Source organism: Hippopotamus amphibius, chromosome 15 (genome assembly GCF_030028045.1).
Source record: "Hippopotamus amphibius kiboko isolate mHipAmp2 chromosome 15, mHipAmp2.hap2, whole genome shotgun sequence".
Lineage (NCBI taxonomy): Eukaryota > Metazoa > Chordata > Mammalia > Artiodactyla > Hippopotamidae > Hippopotamus > Hippopotamus amphibius.
In genome coordinates, this window is record NC_080200.1 from 40938853 (window position 1) to 40951753 (window position 12901).

Sequence of the window (12901 nt, forward strand, 5' to 3'; positions counted from 1 at the left end):
TTCTGAATCCTAAAAGCGGGGCTCTTAAAGCCTTATCTTCTCCTCCTTGCTCTTCTCACCTCTTTCACATGAGATCAGAAAACGGATCCTTACTTCTATTTCTGTTAGAAAAAGGTAAAGATGTGACCTTCATTTCAAGCCCAGCAGGACTGGCTCTGTCGGATGCCTCTTCAAGGGTTTGATCAGCTCCCCCAAGAAGGGGGGTTGAGTGGTCAAAATATACCCTGACGGACGGGCTTGCAAGGACGTACCTGATCAAGTCCAGGAAGGCGTCTGCAGCTGTCACTTGTACAATTTTGCCTTCTCTGTGCATGTTTTCCTTTGTGCCCTTCCCAGGATGGATGATGATGACAATGATTATGCCGATCACCACGGCAACGACGGTCGTGGTCATGTAATAGACTACAGCGCGCATCCCCATCTTCCCTGACGCCTTACTATCTAGGGCCGCCATTCCTGGGGAAGGCAAACAGAAGGAGATTTTCAGGAAATCAGTCCAGGGGATTTTCCAGTGGAAGGTAACGGGCAAAGCATTTCCTTCTCCACTCCCCTACCCTCTCCCACCCAGCAGTGGGATTTTATACGTGTTATGAGAACTTGGCACCAAATTTAATCAGGGCATCAACAAAAGGTGAAGGGAAAAAGCCACAGAATGGCATCAGCTGTGTCAGCAAACACGTCATCACCCATTTTCTGCCCCAAGAGTTGATTTCATGTGGCTCTCTGATGGTTTAAAGGGGCAATCAAATTTGTTCCTAGGTTGCTACTAGTTTGGGAAGCTCTGAGTATGAATTAGTGAGGGGGGTATGTGTGTGTGTGTGTGGGTGTGGGTGTGTGTGTAAGTGGGTGTGTGAAGAGATACCTTAAAAGATTTCTGGCAGGACAATTTAAACATATCTCAAGTGTTGAGCAATGTGCAGACTCACGCAGATTAACTGCCATTAAATTCTTTTATAAGAATTATTATTTTATGTATGTACGTGGGAGTCTTTTTTTGGATGTTTTTATGTAAAATTTAAGCTGTTATTCTGATCACCTACTGATTTATCTTCAATTTACATTTAAAGTAGTCCAAAGTTCTCAGATAGCTTCTCTGTTGTTTCATTTTATCTCATCTCATCAAAATTTTTTTAAAAGAATCATTTTGGTGGGGTTCTTCTCATTTTTGCACTCTGCCTTCCTCCACCTTGTCCCACAGGCCTGGAGTACCTTATCTCATGTGACACATTCTTCCTCTCATTTTCAGGACATCTTCAAAGTCTACCTTAGGCGAGGCACTATCCTCTGTGAGAGAGGAGGCATGACTTTGAAGATTAACCTAACTGCTCTAGCCAATGGAACACGTCTCCATGCCTCTTGGGATGGAAAAGAATTGGGAATGACTCAAAACTCTCAAAAGATGAAGCTATCATAATTAAATAATATGGGCTTTTGCTTCAGTAACCATTTCCTCACTTCTCTTCCTTCTTTCTCCTCCCCAAGCCTGCTAAGACACTAAAATTCAATTACGGCATCATCCAATTATAGTTAATCAAACTGTTTTCTTTACTATTTAAAATTGTGATTCTATAAAATTTATACTGTATTTCAATGATCAATATCAGATTCTAATAGCGGTTCAATATGTAGGTGGTGACCGTGTTCATACCAATGTACTGATATTTAGAGTAAGATAAAGTATTGAAAAATATAGTGTCCATGATTGCCAGGTAACTGGCTGGGTTTGTCCCCAAATCTTGATACAATGGCAATGAGCTTTATGATAACTGAAGCCATGACCTCCATTTTATAATTTCATGTGTATTTGAATCACATCATTCATTATTTTCATAATAAGCACTTACTCATTACCTGCTATGTTCTTATTTTTAACAACAGTTTATAAGGCAGATTAAAAAACAATTAAGTAATCTTCTAAGGTCTTAGTTAACATCAAGTAAAATGAAGGGGGGAACTTGAATCCAGATCTTATGTAATTGAATTTAATGTACTTTCTGCCCCTGAGAAAACCAACTACAGCTCCCACAAATGAGGAGGCCAATTTTGGCTTTAAGGCATGAGCTTAGCTTCTTTTATCCTTGCCCTGGGTCTCTTGAAATCCAGGATTAATGCCCACATATGGGGTGGCGCCACTTCAACACTTCACCATCATTAAAAATGGGCTAATCTGTTGTCAATCCAAGTGGTCCCATCCCCCCCGGTTCATTCTCAGGTCTCCATCATATCTCAAAATATCTTGGCTTTCCTGAGCTTGAAATCATTTCTCCCAGAAGGGGCCCACTGTCTTTCCCATCATTGCCTGAGCTGGTCACCACTGAAGCCTGCAATTCTTCGGCGGGCGAGTGGTGTGGGCACAATAGGCCGGATATCTCTGCTAGGGGTACCAGGCGGCAGTATTTTCTTCCTCCGAGATGCTTTCTTTCCCTCTCGCCTTCTATTCTGTGGTGCTGTTCCGTTCTCACGCCAGCTCTTCTCTGCCGCTCCTGCCCTCTACTCCCGACCTACAGCTATGCAGAGAGAGCGCTAAGTGGTCAAGGCAGAGCACTGGAAACCAACGTGGCAGACAAAGGAGGAGGCTTAAATCTCCCTCCCTCCCACCATGGGGGAAGGAAGGCGAACGTTATCCCAGAATCCACAGCTACAGGGCCATCGGCTCTAGGAAACAAAGTTTATGGGTGTTGTTTTTTTTTTTTAAATAAAGTTAAAAAAATGAAAACCAGTAAGAAAGTATTTTCTCCATACGTTCTCATTCTGAAATAGATGAAGAGAAACACTGGGGCAATGTTTAGCAAGGAGCACAGAAGAAGAATTGATAGTCCAACGAGAGGCCTCACCCACCTCTGCATATTGACCCTGTTCCTTTAAAAGCGAGTAAAGCAGCAGCTGCGATTGTTTCAGGGGAGGAAGGAATGTGTGGGGCTCTCCTCACTAGCCAACTCTCCGTGGAGGTTCTTCCCCTAAAGGGGGCCTGGTGTCCCACGCGGGGCTGCTTGCCCACTTGTGCTCAGGGTACCCCAGCATCCTCTCCCCTCCTCCTTCCGGCTGTAACCACTCCCCTTTTCTCAGAGACAGGCTTGTAGAACGAAAGGGACCACTAGAAGCAAAGCCACGCACAGTCATCAGGGTGATGGCAGGATGGATGCAGATAATCTGGCACAACACTGGGCCTGAAAGAGAACAGCCTTGATGCTGGTGGAGCCAAGAAAAGGGAGGAAGAGCTCTGGACGGCGAAACCCACACGAGCAGGCTGTCATTCTTCCCGTCTCTTACCCAAACTCTGCGACCATCTTCTTCCCCCGGCCTCCCCAGATTCCAGACAAAGCTCTACACTAGAGGCAACACACAAATGTCAGAGCATCTGGGCACACGCGTAAAGTACTAAGTCCCTTTGCAGAAAAGGAAACTCTGGCAGGAAGTGCCCTAAATGTTTGAGACGGAGAACGTTTGCGTTGAGCCTTGTCACTTTAAAATATATGGAAGGAAAGGGCACTGGGGTGAGGGGGAAAGAGGTCACTTGGGGATGTAGGTACTTGCGGGAGTATGCTATGACAACTATGTGTTCATCTAAACACGTATTTGAGAAACACATTCCAGAGCAAGTAGTAAAGAGAATGATCTTGACTGATCCCTTTCTCTTCATTTGATCTGGGCTTAGCTAAACCAGCCCCGTTCAAGACATCCTGACATCTTTATTATGAAAACAATCTGTCATCAGAATTGAGATCTTCTTGAAACCCAAAGAAATATTATACTGTCTGCTGCTACAAGTTCTGTGATAGTTCTTCCAATTACGATGACATGTTTGTAAGTTTATATGTTTTGTAAATATTCAGTTAACTTTTGTGCTGGTCCACTAACTCACTCACCGCATTCTCCCTCTGATCAATGGCATATATTCATCTAATTTCATGACAACTGCATGTTGTAGATATTGTTGATACCGTTGTAAAGGTAAAAAGACAAGAGACCAGAGAAGTTAAGTAACTTGCCCAGTGTTGCACAGCCAGTAAACAGTGGTGGCAGGGTTCGTATCCGCAATCTCAAGGGAGTACCCTTCCCACTATACCTCAATTCGAATGGACAAGCTAGGAGTCACCCACTTTTCATTTGCTTGTTATCCATGCTAGCTTTCTCTAACTTTCTTGCATTTGAGTTCAATGTTGAAATGAGCCACCTGGCTGGAAGAAAATCATGAAGGGAGGTAACTGTGGAAAATCTTGGACATTCCCCACTTTGTGGGGAAATAGGTAACACTGGTCACCAGAAGGACTAGCTGGAGAGCTGACCAATCAGTTCAAATTCCTCGCCATTCCTAGAAAAACAGCCCAGAGCAAGTTCTAATGGAGTGTGGAGCGTCATGGATATTCGCTGACCATGGCCACATGCGTCTGTCTTTCTTTTCTAAAAATCAACCCATCAATAACCAGTCATCAAGAAAGTAACCAATCATTCATTCCTGCAAACCTATTACGTGTTTATCAATAAGTTAAGTATCTAAGGAAGACCGAACGAGACATTTTCTAGAATGTTAAAAGATTTAGGCTTTGCTTCAAAACACCTGGGTATTTTAGGCAGCAGTCACTTTGAAGAGAGAGGAAAGGAACAGAATAGAGTTTCTAGATACAAATGGGTCAATATGCATTTACCTCTTTATTCATGAAGACAGTCTTTAGGTAATCAGTTTAGCCAACAGATGTGCAGCAAATTCACATTTTGGGGGTGGGCTGAGGTGGGGAGGGAGTGTTTCATAAATACGTGTATTGAACTCTGTAAGTCTATTGTAAATTAGATTTCTTCTGGTATAATATTTGGTAGAACTCCTCAGATGAATGAAATATGTATTCAGTCAAGTATTAAACGGTAACATATAAATAATATCAAGTTCCCAAAGCTCTATTATTTGCATGGATTTTATTCTCCCATCTGTGAAAAATCTGTCTTATACATTAATGTGTTTCAGTATATTCCCCCAATAACTCCTGTTTCTGGTTTTGATGTGTGAAATCTAAAGAAGCCTGTGTTATGAACTGCCTTTCTCCTCATCCTCATGGTGTCTCACTGCTTTTCCAGGGCCACTGGACCAGGCCCAGACAGAACAGAAAAGAGGCGATGGCAACTGCTGATTCAAGAATATTGCTCTGATTCCGTTTTTATTCTATCTAAATATACTCCTTCTCCACCACGGACTTCTCAAACGCTCATCTAATGAAAGCCGCCTGTTCTCATCCCTCCTAGGATTTCAAGATGGGCAAACTTACAATAAGGAAATCAAGGATGAGCTCTAGGATGTACCATATTCATTTGAATAAAAGGGAATAGTTGTTTTTAATAAGAAAGCTAAGCTCTAAAAAGACAATATACTTCATATTTACAGACTGAAAAATGAACTCTTATGTCCTAAAGCAGCTGCGCATTGCTGGAGCAAGGGCACTCTGGAACCCTTGGCACGGACAGTGAACAGGAGAGCCAGAAAGCTCCGAGGAAAGGTGCTGAGGAGGTGGGAGTGAACGTGAAACAAATCTCTCTAAATCTCTGTCTAAAAATATGTGAAGCTTTTTTTTACTGAAATATTTTCTTCTGGCATATTTATAGACTAGACTGGAAAAAAATATATACGTTCTATGATTCCAGGGGTTTTGGGACAGAAAGCAAATCTTTAAAGTTAGGTTAGAAACTGTACGATAATTTTCTATCACAATGAATAAGCTGGTTATAGCCTCGGAATTTCATTGAAGAGACAATATTTCAAACGACTTTACGCCAACCTCAGGCCTTTTTAGAAGCACATTCTTCTTAAAAAATGGTGGCACAGTGGTCAAGAATTCAGGCCCTGAGGTTAGAATACCTGAATTCCGTTTCTAGCTCCGGTACCATATGACCTCTGTAGGCCTCAGTTTCCTCATCTGTGGAATGGGAATAAGGAAAGCTTCCTCACGGGGTTTTCATGGCATTAAAGGGACTTCTGCACAGAAAGCACTTAGCCTAGTGCTTGGCACATAGTAAGCATTCAAGAAATGTTAGCTGTTATTATTATTAATTAATCAGATGGATAATAAACAAGCTACTCTCTAAGTGTTACTTGACCTCTCTGAGCCTCCATTTCACATAGACAAGAAGACAATAATAATACCTACATGGCAAGCTTAGGGAAAACTTACATAAAGAATCTGCACAAAGAGGCCCTTGATAAACGCTACTTATGTTCATTACATGACTCTCTCTACGAGAATTTTAGCGCCAAGAGCGCAGAGCCATCTGTGTCATTCACTGATGTAGTTTCCTTGCCCCAAACAGTGCCTGCACAGGAAGGCACCCGATAAATGCTTGTTGAAGAGTCATTCTTACCGCTGTTGTTATGCTACGAGCAGGCCACACACTTTTAAAAAACTTTTAGATTAGGCGATTGTTCGAATAACAAGCCCTAAAGTTGCTTCTGTTTAAAATACTCTGAAATTTGGACTCACCAATTTTGATCGCTCTTCCCCTCAATTAATGCAAAATAGTGACGTTCCCTCTATCTTGAAGAAGGAGAGACAGACCTTGTGGGGAGTGACCCCGCATCACCTGGAGCTTTATCTCCAGAGCCGGGAGGACATCAGAGCAGGGCAGGAGGGGCAGGAGGCTGGCGTACCTCTGCTCCTCACCCAGGAGCATCCCTCCTTTCCTAGCCTCCCCTCCCCCACTCCTTTATATTTTCCCCCTTTAACTAACACAATTCACTCTTGCAGAAGACCCTATGTACGTAATTGCTATAGTCCTGTCTGTCTACATGTTCACAGAAAAATGAGCAAATAAATGAAAAACCCAACGCAGTGGAGGGAATGGAAGAGGGGGTGGGGTCTCACAAGTGCTTAAGATGCTGGTCATGAAGTCAGTTTAGTGGGTCATGAACTACTATTTTTATCCATTAATGAAAGAGGGCAGAATAGAAAACAATAGAGTGCATGACATGGGGTAAAGGTGAGTACTGTTTTGTGAAACTTTTTTTATCTCTCTCTGTGTGTGTGTGTGTGTGTGTGTCTGTATGTAGCCAGGTCACCAGTGTAAACTCCATTTATATCCTACTTGTAGGTTCTGGTTAAAAAAAAAAAAAGTTTGCAAACACTGGTATATACCCCCATTCAGTTAATAGTAGAGGCTTTAAAAAAGGAGCCACAGGCTATGAGCTTCCCTTCCTCTCACCTTGCTTCCGATCCCCTTGGGCTGCCCACCCACCACACCCAAGACCTCATCGCATCATGCTAGTGGAGATCAAGCCAACGACGGTGCTGATGTCTGGAATCTGGTCAACTCATCGAACAGAAATTCTACAGACACGGCTGTAATGTGGGGGAAAAGTTTTAGAAAAGGGTTGCTTCATGGAATTTTGAGCAAAGAAGGCCTTTACTTTCATCAGTGATTCTTAGTGAAGAGAGTTAAACCATCTTCACAAAGAGCCGAGAACGATTTTGCGGAATTCGCAGTCAATTAAATCACAAGTATTCTCACATGGGCTTTCACCCCGGCCAACTGTGCCTTCCCGTCGTAGCTGTTCACAGTATCGCAAAACTTGGCATTTCATTCACCTATAACACCACTTAGGTGTATGAAGCTATACTGCATGACAATGACACGGAAGCTTCCTTACAAATTTACCGCTTGTGATGGCGTACACTTTGTTAGGCAAGTTGATTTTTCAATCTGACCCTTACCACTTGTCAACGAAAGTCTTTTTTCGAGCTCTAGTGTTCACTAGTGGAACACCATGTGTAAAGGTAAAAGGGAAACGTTCTCTTTCAGGAGACGGTTAAATAGAAAGACTAGTGGAGCAGACACTATTATCAGTGAAAGAAAAAGGTGTATCATAAATCACCTTTTTCTCCTCAGTCTGGTAGGACCGAGCAGACAATCCCTTCTCCCTGGCTATAGACATCCTTGAAAATGAACGTCCACAGAAGGAAGCAGTGAGGGGAAACCAGAGGCCCAGCCTCAAAGGCTGCCACCTCTCATGTCCATGAGCTTCTGGGTCCTTCTTAACCTTTGGGAGGGGTAGCGGGGGAGGAATCCTTCCCCCGAGGAACCAGCTGGTGATGCCCTCCGAATGGTCAAGCTTTGCTCTTCTCTGCACTAGTCTTAACCATCCAATAGACTCACCACAGCCTAACACAGCCCTGCAATGAATGGTTCCAGTAACGCGGGAACCCACCACACCGACCTCCTCTCTCTCTCAGCAAGGGCTCAGGAAACTCTCAGAAGGGCCAGCTCTGAGGTTCACGTCTCACAGGCCACGGCTGCTGGCGCGAGGCCCACGGAGAGGTGATTTAGATACCCATTTACCCCACACACTAGCCCATCCTTCGCTCACGGTATTGGAATGTGCCGCACAATATGCTTTTTTGAAGAGGAACCAGGGAGTCATTCATCTTCTTTATGTGTGCTAAGCAGAGCAAGAGGGAGAGGCGAGCCGGACCCACGATGAGCTGGGGAGCAGTGATTAGTAACAGCTGACAGCCTCAGACCAAGACCCTTTCTTTGGTTACCTCATTGTAGCAGCCGAGCACAAAGGAATGACTGTCTTCTCGCCAAGACTTAGAAACCCAGGACCACAGAAAATAGCAGCTAAAAGAAAAAGCGTGGGTTGGGTGGTGGGGGCAAGGAACTGATCAGACCGATTCTTGATTATACCTGTGAAGGCTGGTTTTGAAAAGAGACCTCTGTGATGTGGAAAGACACGCCCACAGGCGGTGGACCCTCAGCCTGCCCCCACCAGGAGCACTGATGTGAATGGGGAAAGTAGGTGACTTCACTCACGGCAGAAAGCGCACGCAGAGAGCAGCAAATGGCTCTGGTTTAATGAGAGGAAGTTCTTTGAGTGCCAGCTCCGGCCCCCTCTGCCTTTTTTACCCCAAAGAGTCATGATTTACAACCAACCACCGGATGAGTTCACAGTTTCCGTAACAGCCCTCTTTGCTTGGAGTTGTCTAGCTTGCCATGGAAAAGACCTTTATGTTCTGGGCTTCGTGCAACTTCCTTAAGAAGGTGGTGATCAAGACAGCACGTTTTCTAGCTGGCAGGATGCTGAATGGGACTGAGTTCCACCACTGGGCCAGACTTGTCCCAAGTTAAGCAAAGGGCGTCGTCACAAGTTGACTGCAGAACACGGCAGACTCAAGGGGTGCTCTTTCTTCCCATGGAAGGCCTGTCCCTCACAGGAAAAAAAAGGAATTGAAAGCCTCATAGAAACTGAAAGCAACATATGGACATTAAAACCCAAATCCATCTGGCCCAGATTTCCAGAACAGTTGAAGCAGGAGTGTGACTCCAGGTCTTGAAGCAGCAGAGATCCCTGGGGCCAATCATACAAACTGTGTGACCCAAGGTCCACTCCCACCTCTCCTATTCCTTGCCATCAAAAGATTCTGGAACCACAACCCAACCTGAAAACTCTGAAATGAACCGAGGTGAAGTTCTGTTGCCTGCAACTGAAATTAAGATATTTTTAAAAGGTATATTTCCTTAAAAGAAGAAAGAATTGAGACTAAAATGTGTTCACCTCAACGATTTTCAGAATTAAATTCAGAATGTAGGACTTTATATCCTACATAAAAGCATAAAATTTTAAAAATCTAAGTCCATGTTTTGACCAGTTAAGAGAGTATACAAAATTAAGTCTTTGGGGATAGAGTTGGGGTTGAGGAGAAGAGGAAGATAGTGGAGATAAGAGAGCTGAGGGAATGACAGATAAGAGGAGAGAGAAAAGAGAAGAAAGAAAGGGAGACTTAACAAGCAGAGACATATGGGATGGAGAAACACTTCAGAAGGTGCTTTTATCTCAGTCAGCATATTTCTTGGGCCATGGCCAGCACACCCCCTTTCAGTTCTGATTAGTTTTCTCAGCATTTAAAAGTTCATCAATTGTTCTTATCTAATCTATAAAGGAATAGGCGCACCCAGGCAGTGGGAGATTTTGCTCCCAACTACCTGACCCAAACAATAAAGCAGTATCACTTCACAGAGTGAAAAGGACTGTAAACTCTAGAATTGATTGGCTTTCCTCTTCTCTCCCTTACACATAAGTCAGAGAACATTCCCTCCTTGGAACAGGAAAAGCTGCATTTTTGCCCCCAGGGCCAAGGGCAACAATGGAATTATTTCTGATATATTCCACTAGAAGTGGCGCAACACTCTACATCTTTTTTCCTTCTACACAAGGGAGTTAGTTTTGTAGCATCGGTTTCACATTTTGATGTTTTTTTTTCCCCCATGGGGTATTTAGGAATTCCCCAAAATTCTCCAAAGAAAAGTATAGGCAGCCCGTTACATCCAAATTCACTTATCCTGAATAGACTTCAGGGATCTAGGAGGATGTCAAAAGAAAGATGTGGAAATGATGTCTGGTTGATTTGAGGCGATGCTGCATGCGTTGGATTGGTAATACTATTCTTTAACTTGGAATTTAGGGAAAGGGTAGGTAACAGCACAGTCACCAGTGTTTGGAAAAAAACACAACTAGTGGCTGGGCACACGAGTAAAATCTGGTAACACAAAATGGCATGGAGAGAGGGAGAGGGAGAGAGAGAGAATGTGAACTGGGGACATTGTTGTTAAAAACTAATAAGGTAAAGAAAAGTACAAAACACTGATTTCAAATGACTATGACAGCCCCATCACAAATAATGGAAAGAGGCAGTAAGGTAGTGAAGTTATATTAAGGGCAACTTACATCTTTTGAAAGTAGCTATACTAATCACTTTTATACTTAAAAATTTCTCACCTACTCATGTGTTCACTCACCTTTCATTGACGACCTCAATGCTCTGGGCAAAGACATGATCACTAAGGTCCTCGTGTATTTAGTAATATTATTGTGAAACAGCCCTGAACAAATAAAATGCATACAATTATCCAGCAGAGTGACTTGGGATGGAATTGGAAGGAAAACAGGGAAATTTCTTGGCATATACTGAAGGAAATGGTTGTAATGAACTGTAGGATTTGCTTGATTTGAATCCTAGTTCCCTTGCTTATTAGCTTGTGACTGGTCAAGATGTGTAACCTCTCAGTATTTCAGTAAATGAGGGATAATAATAGTATTTACTTCATAGGATTGTTCTGAGGATTAAATAAATTCAACATGTGATGCCTTAGAACAATGTCTGGCATATATCTTAGCCATAATGATGGTGATTTTGTTTGTTTTTTAAACATATTTTTAGGTCTGAAAAACTCCTTGGAACACCACTGTAAAATGTGAGATCTCGGTAAGTAAAATTAGACATTATATTTCTAGGCACATGCTAAGTGCCTTATCTGATTTAATCCTCTCAAACGACCTGCATGGTTGGGACTTAACCATGGGCAGTAACCATTTACAGATTAGGAAACAGAAAGGCAACATCACATGCTCAGATCACACAGCTAGTAAGTGCCTATTGCTGGCATCTGAACTCAAATCTTTCTACCCCCTGGAACTTGCTGTCTAATCCCTACACCTACTGCCCTGGAGATTCTCTGTAACATGAAGTCTTCTTTGCACTGGACTTGTAGCAATTGTTGATTTGCATTTGATTCACCTGATTGGGAATTCTGACAAAAATCTGTTACATGCATGATTGAAAGGATGCCGTATATCATAGTAAAAAAGTCTTGGTGCACGTGTTGAAAAGTAAAGCGGTGATGATGAGTGGTTACTGTCAAAGCAGTGGGCAGCCTGCACTAGAGTTAGCCTGACACCTTACTGAACTGGAACGTCATAACATGCTGACGTTGTTCAGAGGCTGATACACTAATAGACATCCTAATTAATCAAAGAGAAAAAAAAAACCTCAACCACGGGTAACTGCACACTGCAAAGACCTCTGGGTAATTCCTGGCGCTCCCAGGTCTCTTGTGAAGCTGCAGCATCCCCTCCACGCCATACCCTTCAGAATGTCAGTTATCGGACTTTCTCTGACCCCTTCCGTGATGGCACTCACCAGCCTCTAGGCTAACTCTTCATCGCTGAGCACTTTATATTTCCCCTGAGATAAACTTTTGCTTCTAGAGGAACACAGAGCAAGTCCGGTCCACATTTACCGGAGAGACCTTGGTCTTCTTTTCTCCAGGCTAAATACACGTCATTTCTCCAGCTGATCCTCACATATCACTATTTTCAGAGGTTCATCAACCTGTAATCCCTCCCTCTGCCTACCAGTCGGGGCCCTCATGCGCTGATCCAAACGTTCTTTTCTCAGCCTCATCTCCTACGAGGGCCTAATCTACCCTGTTCTTCCGGGCAATCTAGACTACTCAGTATTCCCTAGGCATGCCTTGAGTTTTCCTGTCTCTGCATCTTTGCTTGTAAGGCTTCCTCTGCTCTTGTCCTGATTTCCTGTGGAAATCCTCCCACCGGTCCAGCTCCTGCATTCCCAGAACACTCTCTCTGTGCTTCAGAGCCAGGTTTGTTTTACAGTCATGTGTGTACCTGTCAGGCTCTGCATTAACTTTTTCAACTCCTTGAGGCTAGAGACTGGCCATGTCTCTTCACGTCTTTATTCTGCACACCGGTTAGCACATCGCCTGCCCCAAACAGGAGTCCAATAAATGTGTCTTGGATTGGATTCAACACCCTCTTAGCAGCTACTCTGCTTTGTCAAAGGTGCTCCAAAATGGGCTCGGCACTAAACAAATACCCCTGAGGCGGTGTGACCATTGCAGAGCACAGGGAACCATCCATAATTCTACTGAGGACACACACGACTATATTCCTTCTCTTTTAGCCACCACATCCTACTGTTGGTTCACATTAAGCTGTTAGTCACATGAACGGCTGCCAAGCTCAGTCACTCCCCATCCTGTGATTGCGCAACTGCCTTTTGAATCTAAAAGCAGAAATGTGCATTTATCCCCTGCTCAACTTCATCTTTTTGGTTTCCATCCAGCA

The 12901-nt window shown here is 43.5% G+C and overlaps 1 protein-coding gene across 2 annotated transcripts in view; it reads right to left on the reverse strand.

Moving 5' to 3' along the window:
• Positions 1-12901, reverse strand: part of SLC1A3 (solute carrier family 1 member 3) — a 73557-nt gene that overhangs the window by 15072 nt on the left and 45584 nt on the right. For both annotated transcript variants that reach the window (XM_057709227.1, XM_057709228.1), the window contains one exon: positions 252-456. In XM_057709227.1, coding sequence (XP_057565210.1) covers positions 252-456 — 205 coding nt within the window. The remainder of the gene's footprint in view (positions 1-251; positions 457-12901) is intronic.